Genomic DNA, 22,148 nt, shown 5'->3' with positions numbered 1-22,148 from the left:
GGAACCTAAGGAGCAACTTCTTCACACAGAGGGTGGTGAGAGTGTGGAATGAGCTACCAGAGGAAGTGATGGAAGCTGGTACAATTACAACATTTAAAAGGATTTAGATAGTTATATGGAAAGGAGGGATATGGGTCAAATGCTGGCAAATGTGACCAGATTAATTTAGGATATCTGGTCAGCATGGATGAGTTGGACTGAAAGGTGTGTTTCCATGTTGTACATCTCTACGACCCTCTTATGCCTAGATTTTCGTAATAAATGAGACAGGTGGTGTGTGTGTGTGTGTGTGTGTGTGTGTGTGTGTGTGTGTGTGTGTGTGTGTGTGTGTGTGTGGGGGGGGGGGGGGGGCGCAGGGGCAGGGGTGTGACAGTGGAGAGAAGATGTGCCTCTTATTACTGATGGTAATAGTGAACAAGGCAGATCTCAGAGTAAAACTTAACAGATCTTAAGCTTAATGTTTGTCAGTTGGTTAGCATGGCACTTAGTCAGTGAACTATTCACACGTGGCTACCAATGTTCCTTAATAAACGAACACAGGTTTATTATATCATAGAAATGTTACGTATATGATTGCTAATCTTAACATAAACAGCAAATTTTCAGCCTTTGTTACCCCAGCAGTATCCTTTTCAGATACTCAATCCGAGATAAATAGCACTTCTAACTTTTAAAGTTCTTACTTCAAATTTTATTTTTGGACTGCTGAAATGTTTTAAAGATCTCTTTCTAGTTTGGATGGTCTGTATTCCCTTTCAGTTTTGACAGTCAAGATATTTCTACAAACATTCACAACCTGAAGATTCTACCAACCTAAAAAATGCCCTGCTGAAAATTGAGTGAAAATGTTTCTTCTGAACCAGCAGCCCCAACCATTTTCTTCTGTATGTCATAAATACAGCAGTGTAAACACTTCATTGATTAACATCATAGGTATCTGGCTAGGCACTTACTAAATCACACGATTTATTGGAAATTATGTATTTACGTTACATTTCCAAATGACTTTCCAATCTGTTAAAGTCACCTTCTCAGAACTGAAACTAAAACCCTTTTGCAGCTTTTTTTTTTAAATATCCAAATTTTAAAATGAGGGTAACATGTATTACACACATTTATCAGACCAGAGATTCCATTAGGTGTTCTTCCATCAAATTTATAAACCAACAAAGTCACCTTGGCAGAACTGCAGGTCAGCAAATTTCCAGAACAAAGGTTCGAGTGAAAAGTTTGAGTTTGGAAGGTACAGGTTACACAAGAACAGAGAATTGAACTCATCAGCAATTTTAAGGCAGTTGATTAAGAAACAATGACTTAAATGCATGAACTATATGGACAAGTGTACAACCTGCGACAGGCAAGAGTTGATTTATCAGTCTGCAAGAATCTAAGAGATAGGGGCGGATGGACCAGTAACACAAAGTGAGTCTTGGTCTCCATAACCCATGGCTGGTGATCGTAGTCACTTCTGCTTCTTACCAAAGTGTGAAGGAATTCTTTCCCCATCTTCTTCTATCTGTGAAAGGCTGCAATCATAATAGATTAAGAAATTCTCGCCAATTTGCTTGTCTTCCCTTTCAAGGGCCTGTTTCTAATTTATTCTCAGATGGTTTGTTTCAGCTCATGAGAGCCCACCTTATCAGGAATGTCAGCCTTGAGAGATTGAGAGATAACAGGCCCATCCTATGTTTTTTAGCCAGCATGCATTCTTCATAATAGGCAAACTTCTTAAGATTTTATAACATTATTACACAACAATTTTTTACACTGCTGGTTAGATGTGCATGACAATGCCAGAGAAGAGCAGGGAGCTGGTATCCAAACCAATATTTATTCTTCAACTAACATCAGTGAGAAAGTAGGTTGTCAAGTCATTATTACATTGCTGTTTGTGGGATCTTGCTGTGCACAATTTGGTTACCATTAATTAGTTTAATGGTATCCTCAGGTTGTGAATGATACTACATAAAATCCAACTTCTCTCAGTGTAATGAAAGGTTATTCTACAGTATCTTAGTGAGACCATACCTGGTACATTCTGGTCAGTTCTTATGTGAGGAAGGATGTTCTAGCTATGGAGTGTGTGCAACAAATGTTTACTTGACTGAAGAGAGACTGGATCAGCTAGAACTATATGCTGTACAGTTAAGAAGAATGAGAGTGTCTCTCATACAAACCTGTAAAATTCTAACAGGATAAATGCAGGGAAGATGTTCCCGATGACCAGGAAGTCCAGAATTAGGGCCACGGTCTAAGAAAATGGAGCAGGCCAATTAGAACCAAGATGAGGAGTCTCGTGAAACGGTGAAATTCTCTGCCAAAGAAAGCAGTTGAGGTCAAAACATTGAATATTTTAAGGAAGAATTAAATATAGTTCTTAAAGCTAGAGGGATCAAAGGTGTGGGGAGAAATTGGGAATAGGGTACTGAGTTAGATGGTCTGCTATGATCATTTTGAATAACAGAGCCGGCTCTAAAGGGTCGAATGGCTTTCTCTTGCTCCTAGTTTCTATTTATCTCTTAGAATAATATTATTAATTCTTAATATAATGAGGGATGACCTTATAGAGGTTTATACAACTCATGAGGGATATGGATAGGATGAATAGCCAAGCTCTTTTACCCAGGTTGGGGGAGTCCAAAACTAAAGAGCATAGGTTTAAGGTGAGAGGAGAAAGATTTAAAAGGGACCTAAGAGGCAATATTTTAATGCAGAGGGTGGTGTGTGTCTGGAATGACCTGCCAGAGGAAGTGGGAGACTGAAACAATTACAATATTTAAAAGGCATCTGGGTGGGTATATGAATAGGGAGGGATATGGGCCAAATGATGGCAAATGGGACTAGATTAATTTAGAATATCTGATCAGCTTGGTCAAGTTGGACCAAAGGTTCTGTTTCCAGGCTGTACTGCTCTATGGATATCTGACCTGCGTTAGTTTCTGGTCAAGAAATGTCTTGACTATAAAATTTTTATCCTCGCTCTCAAATCCTCTGCTATCTCTCCCTATATCTGTAGTCTCATTCAGCCCCACAGTCCTTGAGATATCTACGTTCCTCCAATTCTGACTATTTGTGCACTCCCAATTGCGACACCATTGGTAGCTGTGCCTTCAGTTGCCTAGGTGTCAAACTACAACTCTCTATTTCTCCACCTCACTTTCCTCCTTGGAGACATTTCTTAAAATCCACTTCTTCGATCAAGCTGTTGTCATCGGAGCTGATGCCTTTTTACTCGAATATCATATTTTGTGAAGGATGCAAAACATTTCATTATGTTACAGGCAGAACATAAATATAAGTAGTTTTTGTTGAAATTCTGTGTATATATGTATAGATAACAGATGCATGTTTCTTTAGGTGACATTTCTCATACTTCTCTTATACACAGGATAAATATAAACGCATTGGGCGGCCACTATTTGGATAATCAAGGCACGCGAGTGAGGCGTTGGTACTGGAGAGACCGTTTGTCTCTTGGCTTCATTCCTTTTAAACCAATTTTCATTTCATTAAATGAAAACATTGGTGTTAGGATTATAGAGCAAGAACGGATTTTCATTACTTTTCTGGCAATGGGGAAGCAAGCAAGGTTCAAAGTGGGAACAAAACTGAAGGTAAAACAGTCAGCACGTGTAAACTATTTGCTTAATTTTCAACCCTGTGTTCATTTCTCCCAGGCCCTCATTCCAAATCTTCCAATACTTTGATAGCCACAGCAACAGTTCAGTAATTTGATAATATAAGATTGGAAATGAAGAAATTTACAATTTGTTTAGCTGTTTGGAGTACTGAGAGCAGATCTGGGCACGATATTAACTGGCTGTAGTGGACTGCAGTCAGAGATTTACAACACAGAAACAGACCCTTTGATCCAATTTGTCTATGCTGAGCCAATATCCCCACCCAATCTAGTTCCACCTACCAGCACCTCCCTCCAGACCCTTCCTATTCATATACCCATCCAGATGCCTTTTAAATGTTGCAATTGTACCAGCCTCCACTACTTCCTCTGGCAGCTCATTCCATACACATACTACCCTCTGTGTAAAAACGTTGCTCCTTAGGCCTCTTATATCTTTCCCCTATCCTTGCCCCTCATGATCTTGTAAACCTCTATAAGGTCACCCCTCAGCCTCTGATGCTCCAGGGAAAACAGCCCCAGCCTGTTCAACCTCTCCCTATAGCTCAAATCCTCCAACTCTGGCAATATCCTTGTAAATCTTTTCTGAACCATTTCAAGTTTCACAACATCCTTCTGATAGAATATTCCAACAGTGGGCTGACCAATGTCCTGTACAGCTGCCACATGACCTCCCAACTCCTGTATCAGCCTTGATCTTCGTAAATGGCAGACGCGAGCAGAGTGACCTGATCTTGTTCCTTATTCATATATGAGGAGGAAATGGATGTAGTGATAATATTACGAGACAAATAATCTACAGGCCCAGACTGATTCTGTAAAGGGACACAAGTTCCATTTCTGGAATTGAAATTTAGTGTGCTGTATTTGTTATTCCATTTGTTTCACACACAAAAGCACTGAAACTGGAATTTAGAAAACATTTAGAAACATTTAGAAAAGTGTGTTGATATAAATATTAGCAAAAGTTGCACATTTCAGCTTTGCCATTTATCCAATGGCTATACGGTACCCAACGTCAGCAAGCACGTGTTCACTTTGATTTTCAAATGGCAGACTGCTGCTGAAAAATATCCGAACCCAATCGATATTCTTGTTTCCAAAGAACTATAAATGAATGCTGGGGATAGAAATACAGCAGATTTAATAACAGATAGACCCTTTACAATCAGTTTTACAGCCTGGCCACATGTTAAGATTAAGCAAAATGCAATATTCGCAACTTCCACATCGGAGTCTAACAGTCCCATTAGAATACCTACAGTGTGGAATTGGCCCAACAAGTCCACATCGATCCTCCGAAGAGTATCCACTCAGACTCATTCCCTTACTCCTGTTACTTTACATTCCCCCTACCTAATGCATCTAACCGACATATGCCTGGGCAATTTAACATGTCCAATCCACCCAACCTGCACATCTTTGGACACGTAGACACAGGGAGAATGTGCAAACTCCATGCAGACAGTGACCCGAGGGTGGGATCGAACCCGGGTCCCTGGCGCTGAGAGGCAGCAGTGCTAACCACTGAGCCATATTAACTGTGTCTTCCTGTTTGCTTTCTTTCATTCAGTTCAGAAAAAGATCAAACCTATCCCTTATAAGCAATCTGATAACAGAGGATGAGCTTCTCCTTCAGGCCAGCCAGCTGAAGGTTCGAACAGCAATCAACAAACTGTGCATTGCTCTCAACTATCCAAGTAACGACCCAGAAAAAATTCCACTTCCACTTTATCTTTCTTCTCAACAACAGAGGCTCTCCCAACTCCAGGAAACTATTAGGATGGAAGAAATTGCTAAGATGTAAGAAAAGTCACCTGTAGAATACAGATGAAGATTCAGAATTTGACAGTACAATTTCTGTATGGGGTCAGGGCTGTGGGTGGGATGATTGTGTGGATTATATAAGTATTTGAATTTCAATTTGGACTAAAAGATTATCAAAATTGAAAAAAAAAATGTTACTCTCCCAGTGTTGCACCTGGGAGTAACATTGGTTAAAGTAAGGAGTCTGGCTTAGGTTGAAGGTCCTGTCCCTCCTTTTTAAGTCAGACCCACAAGTTTTTCATTATACCAGAATGGAGGTGTTGTCTTAAATCTCACATGCTGTCATTCTTACACTGTATCAGGTTTATTATCAAGATCATGAACATTTATATTTCAGACAATTTTTGGGTAAATTAATATAATGCTAATGTTATTTCATCAGTTTAAAACCAATCTCAATAAAATTTAGCATCTTTCTACAGCTGATTATGTAACAAAATGCATTGTTTTTGTTATTCCACTTGGAGTCTGGAGTTTTACCAGAGAAAGGTACCGGTAGAAAGGAATTCAAGAATAATGCTAACAACAACAGATGCATAGAAGTGGATCAATAAACAATGAAGCAATAAACATTTCTAATAAAGCAAAGATGAATTCATCAGAGGGCAGAATTAGGAGTGTTTAAGATGCCAAAATGATACTAACCATTACTTGTTTCAATTTCAGCAAGTTAGGTGTTTTAATTGATTATGATTTTCCAGATAGTACAGATGCTGGATCAATGGCTTATGATACAGTGATGCCAGTAGCATGACTTCTCATACTGACTGAGCTTACCATGAGGAACTCTCCTTTTCCATCTCTCCCCTCGCCTGAGGCATGGTGACCCCTCAGGTCAAACCACGACCAGTCGCCTATCTCTAATGAGAGAGCAGCCTTATGACCTGGCTGGAATATAGGGACTTTTATCTTTCATTTTCCATTGCAAATGCAATAGACCCTTTCATCAGTCTCTTGATATTGCACTTACTGCTACAGATTACTTTCAAACTCCATCTCAACAGTTACTCCCTCCTTCGAAGCTCACTGACACAGCTAAGGTACTGAAATGTAGTTACATTTTAAGAAATGTTTAGACCGTGAATGTTACTGGCAAGTTAACTGGAGTCATCAAAGCTAACCAACCTAAGTGCCCAAACACCATCTGGTTGCGAATTGGCATGTTGGCAGTGCATTTACTAAGACATTGCTGTAGCCTGTTAGATATAACATCTTATCTGTAATAATTAATATTCCTTCTGCAAAGGAACAGGCACTTTGCTCGTTAACACAACCAGCTGCGATAATGATGCCGCTATTTGTGCATTAAAAAAAGTTTTAGCAGTTTTAAAGTTGCTATACAAATATTTTTTCACAGATGAATTAGTTTTTCCCAATCTCTTTGATGGAACACTTTTGTTTGCAGATGCAATTTGATGCTGGTGTCATTGGGCAAAAGGTTAACATTTCTTCCATGAAGCTACAAAATGTTCTGAGTTCACTCTAATATACCTGATGCAAAAAAAGCACGTGAGGGGGTGAGGAGCAAGTTGGTTTCCTCAAAACAAGCACATCCTTTTGAAGATCTCAGAAGCCACAACATGCAAGGATGGAGCAAGTGATATTATCACTCGTCTATTCATCCACAGACCCTATTAACAATTTGGGGACCGGAGTTCGAATCCTGCCATGGCAATAATAAAAATTTGTATTCAATTGAAAGTCTGGAATTAGGAATCTTATGATGTCCATGAAACTACTGGTTGTAAAGCACTTTGCATCTTGACTTTGTGAAAGGCACCGGAGAAACGCATGGCATTGGAGTTTCATTTGCTTTAGACATAACCTATGATCATGTTACTTTGGGTAATCTACTATCCAGTGAATGGTCAGCTTCTCAAGTCCTCTGAAATCAAGATCCTTCCTCTGCTGCAGTTTGACTGTATGCATTGCCTCCATCACGACTAATTATATAACTATTCAATGACTTTTACTTGACCCTAGAGAGATGTTGATTCACAGGCTGTTCAAATAAACAGGTCCCACTTGCTGATAATGTTGGAAGGAAACCCAAATCTTAAATTACTCTGGCACATCATACTGTGATATTAGGGTTAATTTGCTCTGCTGACCTGCAGGAAATTGGATGTCCCAAGGGTAGGGTGGCATGCTTCTGTCTTAGGGTGGGATGTCTCTGTCTTACAGGTAGAATATAAGGAATTTACATTCCAATCCTTTGCCTTTCAGAACCATTTGCAAGGCCATTTCCTACTTATCCAGAGTAAAAGAATTATATCATCCCCTGTTCAGAAATCAATAAGAACATTGCAATTAAAATTCTGACTACTCCCTGCAATTAAAAATATGATTCACAACAGATCTGGCCATTAAGGGATGATTTACATTATTTCTGAAGACGATGCGATCATTACATTGTGTTGAGTGGCACGTGGCTGTGGGCTGTCTTGTGGGCATTACTGACTGTAATGTGAAACACTTGTACTGTATAAAGGAAGGACTGGTTTTTTTTGTTCAGAGAGCTTCTCTTGACACAGGCATTGCAAAGAATGTTAAGGTTCCTCCAGAGAGCTTGTACATGCTTAATAAAATTTTGGTTGTTCACAGAAGTTGGTTTAGATTAGAGTAGATTACTTAGTGTGGAAACAGGCCCTTCGGCCCAACAAGTCCACACCGACCCGCCGAAGCGCACCCACCCATACCCATTCCCCTACATTTACCCGTACATCTAACACTACGGGCAATTTAGCGTGGCCAATTCACCTAACCACATTTTTGGACTGTGGGAGGAAACCGGGGCACCCGGAGGAAACCCACGCAGACACTGGGAGAATGTGCAAACTCCACACAGACAGTCGCCTGAGGCGGGAAATGAACCCGGGTCTCTGGCGCTGTGAGGCAGCAGTGCTAACCACTGTGCCGCCCTCATTTGTTGCAGTTGCATCAAATGTGGAAGAATTTCAAGAAAAAGAACCTAATGATACTACCATGCCACATACCCACTTCAAACTTTGCAATACAAATATTTAATGATATATTAGCAAATTTTGAGAAGATTTATAGCTCAGATTGAGGTTCTGGATGCAGGTTTGATTAATTTATCATTTATTACTTCCTTTCTCCACACCACCTTAGCTAGTTTACTATTGAAAAAAAGACAATGAAGTGTGACCGGTCAGAATTGCAGAAGTAGCCACCGACAGCCTGTGAGCACTCAATGCCATCTAATCCTTAGGAAGTCAAAGGAAATGTTATAATCTGACTGGTCAAAATCAAACCATGTTTTGTGCTTATATTACTTTATCAATGTTGATCATTTCTTAAAGCTCAAACTTTAGATTTTTGTATTTATTATTTGAAAACAAAGAATGGGAGGCTGTGACATTGTTACTATGTCACTAGATTTGTAATCCAGAACCCCAGGCTAATGTCAAATCCCTTCATAGCAGATGGCAAATTGTGAATTCAATTTTAAAACAAGATGACAGATGAATTGTACAAAGCCAGTAATGTCCTTATTCACCCTAATCTGGTTATATATCAGGTGGAAAGGGCACAGTACATTAACAACACTAATTTTAGAGTAAAGGCAAGAAAGCACATTTATAAAATTGCTAATTGCACACAAAGTAATAAATTCAACTCCATTCTGCTACTGTTGGTTATGACAAATTAAAATCTTGGACAATTTTGGCATTCAAAAAGGCACAGATCAGGACAGGTGGCTTTATTTCAGTCATTTCAAGAATGCATACAGTCTCTTCCTACAAATTCACACGGACCTAGGAAGCAACTGAGCAAACAAAGGACAAGCTGCAAATTAACCCTTTGGACACAAAGCAATTAAGATGCGAATGTGATAAGGCAGTCTATTGCAGTTTATAACAACAAAGAATAAATTTAAACTGAGCATTTAATAGGGAAGCAGACATTACTGGGAAATACATTTTCTTGGTATTAGGCAAGAACTTTCAAACATTGGGTGTGGGTGTTTGCAGGTAAAGGGACAGCTGGAAAATGGGAAGTCTTCAAAATTGAGAGGAGTGTCCAGAGAAAGAATGTTTCTGTTAGGGTGAAAGGCAAAGCTAGCAAGTGTAGGGAATACTGGGTGACGAGAGAAATTGAGGTTTTGGTCAAGAAAAAGGAAGCACTTGTCAGGTATAGACAGCAGAGATCAAGTGAATCCTAAGAAGAGTATAAAGGCAGTAGGAATAAACTTAATAGGGAAATCAGGAGGGCAAAAAGGGACATGAGATAGCTTTGGCAAATGGGGTGAAGGAGAATCCAAAGGAATTCTATAAATACATTAAGGACAAAAGGGTAACTAGGGAGAGAATAGGACTCCTCAAAGATCAGCAAGGTAGCCTTTGTATGGAACAGTAGGAGATGGGAGAAGATATTAAACGAGTATTTTGCATCAGTGTTTACTGTGGAGAAGGAAATGGAAGATACAGAATGTGAGGAGAAAGATGGTGACATCTTGAAAAATGTCCATAATACAAAAGGTGGTGGTGCTGGATGTCTTGAAACGCATAAAGGTGAATAAATCCCCAGGATCTGATCAGGTGTGCCATAGAACTCTATGGGAAGCTAGGGAAGTGATCGCTGGGCCCCTTGCTCAGACATTTGAATTATCAATAGTTACAGGGGAGGTGCCGGAAGACTGGAGGTTGGCTAATGTGGTGCAACTACTTAAGAAAGATGAAAAGGAAAAGCCAGGCAACTATAAACCAGTGAGCCTGATGTTGGTGGTGGGCAAGTCGTTGGAGGGAATCCTGAGGGACATAATTCACATGTATTTCGAAAAGCAAGCACTAATTAGGGATAGTCACATGGCCTTGTAGTGGGAAATCATGGCGCTCACTCAGTTGATTGAGTTTTTGCAAGTAGCAGCAAGGAGGATTGATGAGGGCAGAGTGGTGAATATGATCTATATGGACTTCAGCAAGACGTTTGACAAATTTCCACACGGTAGACTGGTTAGCAAGGTTAGATCACATAGAAGAGAGGGAGAACTAGCCACGTGGGTAGAAGACAAAGGGGGGTGGTGGATGGTTGTTTTGCAGATTGGAGGCCTTGACCAGTAGTGCACCGCAAGGATTAGTTCTGGGTCTACTGCTTTTCATCATTTACATAAATGACTTTGATGTGAACAGTTAGTTAGCTGGCAGATGATAACAAAATTGGAGGTGTGGCAGACAGCAAAGAAGGTTACATCAGAGTACAATGGGATCTTGATCACATGGACCAATGGGCCGAGGAGTGGCAGAGGAATTTTAATTTAGATAAATGTGAGGTGCTGTATTTTGGAAAGGCAAATCAGAACAGGACTTATACACATAATGGTAAAGTCCAGGGGACTGTTGCTGAACAAAGAGACCTTGTAGTGCAGGCTCATAGTTCCTTGAAAGTATAGTCTCAGATAGATAGATCAGAGCATTGAGTATAGGACTTGAGAGATCATGTTGCGGCTGGAAGTACATTAGGCCATTTTTGGAATATTGAGTGCAATTCTGGTCTCCGATATAGCTTGGATGTTGTAAAACTTGAAAGGGTTCAGAAAAGATATACAAGGATGTTGCCAGGGTTGGAGGGTTTGAGCTATAGAGAGAGACTGAATAGGCTAGGGCTGTTTTCCCTGGATCATCAGAGGCTGAGAAGTGACCTTATAGAGGTTTATAAAATCATGAGGCACATGGATAGGGTAAATAGAGAATGTCATTGCCTTGGGTTGGGTGTGGGGAGGTGGGTTGGGTGTGGGGAGATAGGGGGAAAGAACCAGAACTAGACAGCATAGGTTTAGGATGAGAGGGGAAAGACCTAAGGGGCAACTTTTTCACGCAAACAATGGTGCATTTTTGGAATGAGCTGCCAAAAAAGTGGTGGAGGCTGGTATAATTACAACATTTAAAAGGCAACTGGTGAGTACATGAATAAGAAGGGTTTAGAGGGATATGGGCTAAATGCTGGCAGGTGGGACGAGATTAATTTAGGTTATCTGGTCGGCATGCATGTAATGGACTGAAGGGACTGTTTCCATTCTGTATAACCGACTCTTTCCACCTTTAAAAACCATTCTTGAATAGCACCTGGCTATTATGAAACATCTCATTCATTAAATACAAATAGAATTCGTTCTCTAAAATTTGTAGTCCTTACTTCAGAAGATCAACATTTCAAGGTCAGTAATGGAAACATACTCCAAATAATTTTTCCAGAATACCCAAGGCAACAGAGATAAGGAGTTTCATGTTTGAGATATGATCAGACAGGGAGCAACGGATGACCAAGTTTAAAATTCAGTACCACCAAAATCATTGCAGTTTCAACTCACCTTATGGACACACCCAATACAACGTGGTATTGCCAAGCTTGTTACAGCTAGAATACTTTAATCAGAAAGCGACTCCCTTGTCCAGACAAAAGCAGAACCACAAGATGCAACTCAGATTTTGGATGCAATGTTTAAATACATTAAGAATGAACACTCCACCTGCATGGCTAAATATAAAACACACTAATTCACCTTGTGTTTGACTAGCTCAGTAAGCAAGCATAATCATGGATTAATCAGTTTCTCAGTCTGAATTTGTGTTAATAGCAGGTTAGCCAGTACAGGGTAAAAAGCATCAGCTTTTTGATAGAGAAAGAACAAAAAAGAAAGACAAAGATAAATGTCACTTTTTCCCCCCATTTACTTGTTTTAGAAAAAGCACTATAACTCAAGCATCTTGGTGAAATCAATGCCCTTGTGTTTCAAAAGCAGACTTTATTGAAAGGTTTGAGAAGAAATTTACGAAAGATGATATTCTGTAACTTGTTCTCATAAGATGAGGATGCAGAACAAGAAAGATGGTTTAGGCAAGTCACAAATGTTGTTTCAGATAAAGCAAGGAGGAAAAAATTTGCAATTAAATTCAAAGAGCAACACAACACATGACTGTTCAAAATACATTCAACAAGATATTCTTACATCATGTGAATTCAAAGATTTAAAGTAATTCAAATCTTTAAACAGTATGAGGAATAATGACACTTTTTTCTCATTTATGTATGGAACTATGGCTAAAGGGATTTTTTTTACTAAAGGAAAGGTATCAAATACTCTTTAAAAATAAGGTGCATTTTCTAATGAGTTTAAGATAGCATAGAATGCACAGATACATAGTTTGAAATAATCCATATTGAAGAAATTATTATAGATCAAGAAAACTAAAGCTGTGAAAGTCACATGCTGGCAATCTCATCTTAAATCTTTCAGTGCTGTGACCAAGTACAAAATAATTATTTTGAAAATCTGATACATTAAAATTGAAATTTTACTGCAAGAGGAGTAACTTTATGATTTGTGCTGATTTATTTTAGGTTGTTTATCCTTGTTCCTCACCATTGGAACTCACTCATCACTCCCACCCACTCTTATATAAAAAAAGTCACATGGTGAGGAAGAGAAATCTGTTGAGAATTCATGGGAATGATTTTGAGGGCTGCCCACGTTTTCCTTCCATCTATCCCTCAAAGTTTAGTGAGTGGTAACCAATAATTCACTGAATTGATATATTTTATGTGCTATTTGATATTGCAAATTGATACAGACAGAATGTTGCCCAGAAGTATTTTAAACTATTTAATTGGGACTATGTGCATCACCTCTAATTTTAGCGCAGTGCACCCCACAAAGGTTGTTAGGGAATGTTGAGAGTGTTTACCCTTTCACCAAAACATAGCAGGCAAATGACGAGATTCACAAAGAACAAAATGAGACATCAGAAAATAAAACTCAGTAAAATATTTCTTCCGGTAAACAAATAATCAAAGGCAGATAAGAAAATAAAATTTCAAAGCGCTACAATGGCATTATCAAATTGAATTTTGGCCAAAAATGTTTACTCCATTTTATTTCAACCTAAATTTCAAAAGTGCTGGCCATGTGTGATTTCTTTTTGTTCTCCTTACAAATGAGCTCAATGGGCCAGTTTATAGTTGATCCAAAGTTGTCATGGACTCAATATGTATTCCAAATAGGTTTGAGACACTTGATCATCTTTCGAATTCCAGTTTCATCTTTTCACTGCACAGTGTGTTAAAACTTGGAATTTTCATTCATATATGCTAGTTCTCCAATTCAAGGCCCAGAGATCATTTTTGTGGTTATATTATTCCATGCAAATCAGACATATTTAAACGGGCTTTTAGGTAGCATCCCACCAGCACTATCTTTTGCTACAAGGTTAGTTTCACCTCCTGAAACAAGACTCTTTATGCATCAAGTCTTTTTTTAACAATATTGTATGAATTGAAATGGCCATTTTCTCAATCACGTGAAAAATAATATTCAGGCTACTTGGAAGCTCTAGAATAGGGCATAACAAAAAAAACCTTTTTCCCTGTTGGCAAATATTTCAGTGTATGATTTCAAATTAACAACACTCCTACTAGGTACAAAAAGGTCAACCTTAACCTCCTACATAGTGTGGATTTGAACAGGTTTACACCAGGGCTACAGGTTAAACGTGCCTGCATTTAAATTATAATTAAATTCTAAATTACAATATCAAACATAAAATTTATAGTATACCACTCATTTAAAACACAAAATAACAGAACTGTTATTTGCCATCTGTATTATTTCATTAAATGTCACCATAAAGTCATATTAAATTACATATAAAAAAGAAACTATGTTCATATTACAATTTGATATATGTGCAGTACACTACAAGGTGAACATGATCAGTGTATCTGAGCATTGAGGTCCTTTCCAGTTTTCAGAGGAGGTTTTCAAAGGACCGGTATGACTGATGGGGAGCATCCAGTCTGCACAAACAGTCAGTGCTGCTTTAAGCGCAGTCCTTCATAATCATCAGGCTTACCATTCTTAGAGAACATCCTCTAAAATACCTGCAAGACAAAAAAGGGAGAATAAGACATGAGAACATTATCTGGCATCGTTCAACAATTAAAGGTGCAAAACTTCGTTACTCATTATCCATTCACCATAAAACACAAGAATGGTTTTAATACATTGAAAACTTTGATGATATTTTAATCGGTAGTTAGTAATTAAATTAGCTAAATATAACACATCTCTCATGCAGCTGCCTGTGGATAGCAGGCAAACTGTCACCTTAATTCAATTGGTTGCATGCCCATCAGAATCAAGGCCTTTGAAAAGGTGCCACATAGGAAGCTACTGAGTAAGATAAGGGGCCATGATGTTGGAGGCAAGATGCTAGCATGGATAGAGGACTGGTTGCCTAGCAGAAAGCAGAGAGTGGGTATACAAGGCTCCTTTCTCAGGGTGGCAGCTGGTGAGTGTTGTTCCACAAGGCTCAGTGTTGGGACAACTTTTCACTTTATACATTAACAATCAAGATGAAGGAAGTTGATAGAGTTTTTTGAAGAAGTAACAAAGAGGATTAATGAGTGTAGAGCGGTAGATGTGATCTATATGCACTTCAGTAAGGCATTCGACAAGGTTCCTTCCCCATGGGAGACTGGTGAACAAGATTAGATTTCATGGAATTTAGGGAGAGCTCGCCAGGTGGATACAAGACAGGCTCAAAAGGTAGAAGACGGAGGGTGGTGGTGGAGGAGGGTTGTTTTTCAGACTGGAGGCCTGTGACCAGTGGAGTGCCACAAGGATCGGTGCTGGGTCCACTACTTTTCATTATTTATATGAATGATTTGCGTGAGAGCATAAGAGGTAGAAGCTAGTAAGTTTGCTGATGACACCAAAATTGGAGGTGTACTGGACAGCTAAGAAGGTTACCTCAGATCACAACAGGATCTTGATCAGATGGGCCAATGGGAACTCCATCTGAGAAGTGGCAGATGGAGTTTAATTTAGATAAACGCGAGGTGCTGCGTTTTGGGAAAGCAAATCTTAGCAGGACTTATACACATAATGATAAGATCCTAAGGAGTGTTGCTGAACAAAGAGACCTTGGAGTGCAGGTTCATAGCTCTTTGAAAGTGGAGTCGCAGGTAGATAGGATAGTGAAGGTGGCATTTGGTATGCTTTCCTTTATTGGTCAGAGTATTGAGTACAGAGTTGGGAGGTCATGTTGCGGCTGTACAGGACATTGGTTAGGCCACTGTTGGAATATTGCGTGCAATTCTGGTCTCCTTCCTATCAGAAAGATGTTGTGAAACTTGAAAGGATTCAGAAAAGATTTACAAGGATGTTGCCATGGTTGGAGGATTTGAGCTATAGGGAGAGGCAGAATAGGCTGGGGCTTTTTTCCCTGGAGCGTCGGAGGCAGAGGGGTGACCTTACAGAGGTGCATAAAATCATGAGGGGCGTGGATAGGATAAATAGACAAAGTCTTTTCCTTGGGGTGGTGGAGTCCAGAACTACAGGACATAGGTTTAGGGTGAGAGGGGAAAGATATAAAAGACCGGAGGGCAACCTTTTCATTCAGGGGGTGGTACGTGTATGGAATGAGCTACCAGAGGAAGTGCTGGAGGCTGGTACAATTGCAACACTTAAAAGGCAACTGGATTGGTATAGGAATAGGAAGGCTTTGGAGGGATATGGGCCAGGTGGGACTGGATTGGGTTGGGATATCTGGTCGGTATGGACGAGTTGGACTGAAGGGTCTGTTTCTGTACTGTACATCGCTATGACTCTGACTCTATAACTGAGGGCGTTCTGGCTAAGTTTGCAGATGATACAAAGATAGATAGAGGGACAGATAGTATTGAGGAGCTGGGTGGCTGCAGAAGGATGTGGACAGGTTAGGAGAGTGGGCAAAGAAGTGGTAGATGGAGTATAATATGGGAAAGTGTGAGGTCACGCACCTTGGTAGGAAGAATAGAGGCATGGACCATTTTCTAAATGGGGAAAAACTCCAAAGTCTGAAGTACGAAGAGACTTAGGAGTTCTTGCCCAGGATTCTCTCAAGGTAAACTTGCAGGTTGAGTCAGTTGTTAGGAAGGCAAATGCAATTATGACATTTATTTTGCGGGAACTTGAATATAAAAGCAGGGATGTACTTCTGAGGCTCTATAAGGCTCTGGTCAGGCTACATTTGGAGTATTGTGCATAGTTTTCGGCCCCATATCTCAGGAAGGATGCAATGGCCTTTGAGCATGATCAGAAGAGATTCACAAGAATGGTCCCAGGAATGGTTTGGAGATGCCGGTGTCGGACTAGGAAGTACAAAGTTAAAAATCACACAACAGCAGGTTATAGTCCAACAGGTTTAATTGGAAGCACTACTTTTCAGAGCACCACTCCTTCATCAGATGGTTGTGGACTCCACAACCACCTGAAGGAGCAGTGCTTCGAAAGCTAGTGCTTCCAATTAAACCTGTTGCTCTATAACCTGCTGTTGCGAGATTTTCAATTTGGTGCCAGGAATGAACAGCTTAATATATGAGGAATGCTCGAGGACTCTGGGTCTGTACATTGCTGGACTTTTGAAGAATGAGAGGTGGATCTAATTGAAATTTACAGAATATTGAATGGCCTGGAAAGATGTTTCCATTGGTAGGAGAGGCTTGGACCCAAGGGGACAGCCTTAGAGTAAAGGGAAGACCTTTTAGAACAGAGATAAGGATAAACTTTTTCAGCCAGAGTGTGTGGAATCTATGGAATTCACTGCCACAGAAGGTTCTGGAGACCAGGTCACTGAGTATATTTAAGACAGAAATAGACAGGTTCTTGATTGTAAGGGGGATCAAGGGTTACAAGGAGAAACTTTTCAGCCATGATTGAATGGCAGACCAGACTTGATGGGCTGAATAGCTTAATTTCTGCTGCTACGTCTTATGGTCTAATCAGAAATACCGCGTTTGGCAGTCACTTTTTAAAACCTGAACGCTAAATGACTATAAGCACAGTCTTTCAGACAAAATGTTAAAAGTTTTCTGGCTAATCAGGAGAAACACAAGATTCATGGATTTTTCAAAACTGTTTGCCTCCACATCATGCCTGCTTAACCTGTTCCATTTACAGTCTTCCAATCACCTTCAAACGCTTCTGCTCAAATTCCAACATTTCTTTTTTTCCTTCTAAAGCTATTTCTGTAACAGAGAATTGCTCAAGAATCAAGTTTGCAAATTTTTCAAGCAGTATAAATTCAACAAAGTTAACTAAGAAAACTATTTCTATAATAGTAATGTCAGTAAAATACTCCAAAACTGAAATGATTGATGAAAGGATAAAGGATCTTTCATTTGCTGAATAAAATTATACGTTTGAAAGGGATACTCACAAAAAAGGCTATTCAATGCCTTAAGATCTAGCTAAGATCGATGCAGTGGGATTGAATCCATGTGCACATTGAGCTTCATTTCATTGTCCAGAATTTGCACAAGCTGTTGCATGGATGGAAGATGGCCAGACTCTAGTTTGGACCATACTGGAACATCTAAAGAACAGTAGAATGAAAAGCTTCTTAAACATAAAAGTTACCAGTACCTTGGGTATGACTGTATGAGGAAGTGCTTCAGATTGTATAGTTCAAACTACACAAACAGAATTTACAACTCTCACATAAAAGCCACGTCATTATATTCCTGAATTTTAATTGTGGGATGAAATGGGAAAAGAAAGGTTTTCGAAACAAAAAATTGCTGAAGGATTACTTCATGTTTTTGAAAAGAAGGAACCTGACAGTCACCACAAACAATGTTTACACAGAAGCTAGGTCAAGTAGTAGACAAACAAGATGAACTGGAGCTAACGGCGTGTACAAGTCAGCTGGCAACAAATAGCTGATTGCTTTGTGGACTAGTGACCATTTACAAATGACAAACGCCTTCTGCCTGGTAGATAACTGAACAGCTTAGGGCTGCGATTAAGACAGGGAGAAGCCATCAGATCTCCACCAGCTCAAGAGTTCTTACTGCTCTCCGCAGTAAAAGCCACTTTAAACCTGAAGAAACCCAGTTTATATTTTACTTCAATGGCTATGAACTGTGACTTTCAATTAGTGAGTCAGAGATAAATTACAAGTGTGAACCAGTCACCATGTGCCTTCTACTAAAAAGTAGGAGGATCAGAGAAGAAAGACAGGGAAGCCGAATTCTGATCAGTACAAGAATGTTGTCAGATCTCATCAATAGGGACCACTGAACCACTTCCCTAATTTTTCCCTCCATCCATAGCACACATTTTTCTTCCCTGGTGCACAAAAGGTGAAATTTATAAGCTGATTAGAGTAATTTAACCAGGTGAGTTATATTGTGACTGTACTTGAGTCCATTTACATGCAATAAGTAGCAATTCTTGTTAAATACAAAGTTAAAAATCACAACACCAGGTCATAGTCCAACAAGTTTATTTGGAAGCACTAGCTTTCGGAGCATTGCTCCTTCATCAGGTGGTTGTGGAATATAAGATCATAAGACACAAAATTCGTAGCCAAAGTTCAGTGTGATGTGACTGAAATTATATACTGAAAAAGACCTGGATTGTTTTTTTTTAAACGCTCTCCTCTTAGAATGACCATGTTGGTTTCAGTTCTTTCGTACGTAAATCGCAGAACTTTTTAGTTACATTCTCAAGTGAACATTAACAATTGGTGTCATGTCGGCCCAGATAATGCACTGAAAGTGAGAGGTGCCCTGTGAGAGGTTGTCTGGGCCACAAAGTGCAGATTGATTGTAATGTAAAAAACAGATTTACAGAATCTTACATGGATTCATACAGTTTTTGAGCAAAGAGGGTTACCTCAGATTACAACAGGATCTGGACCAGATGGGCCAATGGGCTGAGGAGTGGCAGATGGAGTTTAATTCAGATAAATGCGATGTGCTGCATTTTGGGAAAACAAATCTTAGGACGTATACACCTAATGGTAAGGTCCTAGGGAGAGTTGCTGAACAGAGACCTTGGACTACAGGTTCATAGTTCCTTGAAAGTGGAGTCGCAGGTAGATAGGATAGTGAAGGCGGCATTTGGTATGCTTTCCTTTATTGGTCAGGGTATTGAGTACAGGAGTTGGGAGGTCATGTTGCGACTGTACAGGACATTGGTTAGGCCACTGTTGGAATATTGCGTGCAATTCTGGTCTCTTTCCTATCGGAAAGGTGCTATGAAACTCTAAAGGGTTCAGTAAAGATTTACAAGGATGTTGCCAGGATTGGAGGAGCTGAGCTACAAGGAGAGGCTGAACAGGCTGGGGCTGTTTTCCCTGGAGCATCGGAGGCTGAGGGGTGATCTTATAGAGGTTTACAAAATTATGAGGGGCATGGATAGGGTAAATAGGCAAAGTCTTAAAGAGACCTAAGGGGCAATGTTTTCACGCAGAGGATGGTACGTGTATGGAATGAGCTGCCAGAGGACGTGGTGGAGGCTGGTACAATTGTAACATTTAAGAAGCATTTGGATGGGAATATGAATAGGAAGGGTTTGGAGGGATATTGGCTGGGTGCTGACAGGTGGGACTAGATTGGGTTGGGATAACTGGTCGGCATGGATGGGTTGGGCCGAAGGGTCTGTCTCCCTGCTGTACATCTTTATGACTCTAAACAAAAAGCCAATTAAATATAATGAAAACATTAATGAAAACATTAGAGCAAAATAATTCAGTGATTTTTTTTCTTCAGGTTTGTTTATTTGCACATTGCTGGAATTTTAAAAAATGGCATCAAAATGTGATATTAACTGACATCGCATTTAATTTTCACATCATTTGGTAAATATAAAAACATTGTGTAACCTTGTTTATGTTCACCAAGTGTTATTTACTGATGCTTAAATTAGTTCACGAGCTTTTTTTAAATTTACTGGACCAACATATTTCAATGGGACCACAAATGCAGTTGCTTAAAAGTCCAGTCGTGTTAATCTTACGACTTACCATTTAATGTAATCTCAAATGCACCTGTAGACATACACTGATTTTCAATCATGTTGCTAAGGAAGAACACCATCATACATGCATAGATCTAAATAAAACAAATGCATCAGTTTTAATGTGAGGTTCGAAGTGAAATACTTCCCAATGACCGTTAGGTTGCATGGTTTTTCATATATGGTCAATAGTTAATACCATCTGATATCAGATGTAAAATGAATGACAAAAAACACATCTAAAAGGAGGCCCCATTTATTTACTGGGAATGTTCATATTGCAGAAGGCAAATTAATACAACAATAAGGAAATGTAGGGCTTGGGGAAAACTAGAACAGGCTAATTAGAGCAGGTAAAAGCAAAAACGACAGATGCTAGAAATCTGGAACAAAATCAGAAAATATTGGAGAAACTCAGTGGGTCTGGTGGCATCTCTGTACACAGAAACAGAGCTAACATTCTGACTTTGACATTACTTCTTCTGTAGCAGTACACAGTGTGAGGAAAGGCAGAGAACGATCAAACAAAACATTCAAAATACAGGACTGTATTTGATCGTGCAAATTCATCAAAACCAGGGACAAATCTGGACACAGAACCGTCTTCTAAATGAAATGCTCCAGGATAAGATTGTACATTGTTCTACAAACAATTTGGATCAGAATAAACAAAGCATGGCTCGCAAGTTTGCGGATGAAACCAAAATTGGCGGCATAGTGGACAATGGAGAAGGTTATCCAAGAGTTCAACAAAATCTTGATCAAATGGGCCAATGTGTCAAGCACTGACAGATGGAATTTAATTTAGATAAATTAGATAAATTCAAAGTTTGGGAGAAGATGTGTAGCTCGGGTGCTCGTTGTTGTGGTTCTGTTAATAGATAAATGTGAGGTACTGCATTTTGGTAAGATGAATAAGGACAGGGGTTATACAATTAATAATAGAACCCTGGGGAGTGTTGTTGAACAGGAACCTAGGAGTGCAGGTGCATGATTCCTTGAAAGTGACATTACAGGTAGACAGGGTGCTGAAGACAGCATTTAGCATGCTTGCCTTCAGTGGTCATAGCATTCAGGATGGGACATGCTATAGGTGTAGAAGACATTGAGTACTGTGTGCAATTCTATATAGGAAGGTCACCCTAATATAAGGAGGATGTTATTATATTGGAAAGGTTGCAGAAAAGAATTAAAGATGCCACTGAGACTGGGAAGTTTGAATTTAAGGAGAGATTGGATAGACAGGAATCTTTCTTCCCTGGAGCATAGGAGGTTGAAGGGTGACCTTAAGGAGGTTTATGAAATGAGAAGCACAGATAAGGTGAATAGCAAAGGGTTTTTCCCCGATGGGAGGGGAGTTCAACACTAGAGGGTGTAATTTTAAGATGAGGAGTGAAAGATTTAATAGGGACCTGAGGGGCAACTTTTTTTTTTAAGAAGGTACTTTATATGTGAAATGAATTGCCAGAGGAAGTGATAGATGCAGGGACAGTTTGAAAAGATATTTGGACAGGTACATAAATAGAAAACATTTAAAGGGATACAGGTTAAATGCAGTCAAATGGGACTCGTTTAGTTTGGGTAACCCGGATGGCATGGATGAGTTTTGTTCGGTTAATGGAATGATGGATACATTGTTGAGCCAAACATCAGAACCTTGCAATCTTGCTGGATAATTGAAGTTCCTCTGTCGTTTGGGCATTTTTTCTCCCCCCAAGGAAGAATGCCTATGCAGATGGCTCTATTGTTAGCCACCAATTGTGACAGCAAAGATCTTGAGAATGTATCGACTGCATGCACAACCTGATAGGGTGGTTGAGAAAGCCTCACATTAAAAAAAAACTTGGATATGGTACTGCAACCCATGGGCTGATAAAC

At 39.6% G+C, this 22,148-nt stretch overlaps 2 protein-coding genes across 3 annotated transcripts in view; one reads left to right on the top strand and one right to left on the bottom strand.

Annotated features, from left to right (window-relative positions):
* LOC140478734 (glutamate-rich protein 6-like) overlaps positions 1–5,886 on the top strand; it is a 92,534-nt gene extending 86,648 nt beyond the window's left edge. For both annotated transcript variants that reach the window (XM_072572048.1, XM_072572047.1), the window contains 2 exons: positions 3,389–3,614; positions 5,214–5,886. In XM_072572048.1, coding sequence (XP_072428149.1) covers positions 3,389–3,614; positions 5,214–5,447 — 460 coding nt within the window. In that variant the 3' untranslated portion in view covers positions 5,448–5,886. The remainder of the gene's footprint in view (positions 1–3,388; positions 3,615–5,213) is intronic.
* A 6,309-nt stretch (positions 5,887–12,195) lies between these two features.
* LOC140478733 (thioredoxin reductase-like selenoprotein T) overlaps positions 12,196–22,148 on the bottom strand; it is a 34,143-nt gene continuing 24,190 nt past the window's right edge. The window contains exons 4-6 of the mRNA XM_072572046.1: positions 20,278–20,365; positions 17,686–17,841; positions 12,196–14,365 (exon numbers count right to left, since the gene is read on the bottom strand). Of these exons, the coding sequence (XP_072428147.1) occupies positions 17,717–17,841; positions 20,278–20,365 (213 nt within the window). The 3' untranslated portion in view covers positions 12,196–14,365; positions 17,686–17,716. The remainder of the gene's footprint in view (positions 14,366–17,685; positions 17,842–20,277; positions 20,366–22,148) is intronic.

The sequence above is a fragment of the Chiloscyllium punctatum genome, chromosome 6, assembly GCF_047496795.1.
Source record: "Chiloscyllium punctatum isolate Juve2018m chromosome 6, sChiPun1.3, whole genome shotgun sequence".
NCBI lineage: Eukaryota > Metazoa > Chordata > Chondrichthyes > Orectolobiformes > Hemiscylliidae > Chiloscyllium > Chiloscyllium punctatum.
Note: the sequence above shows the minus strand (reverse complement) of the source record. Positions and strands in the feature narration are given on the sequence as shown.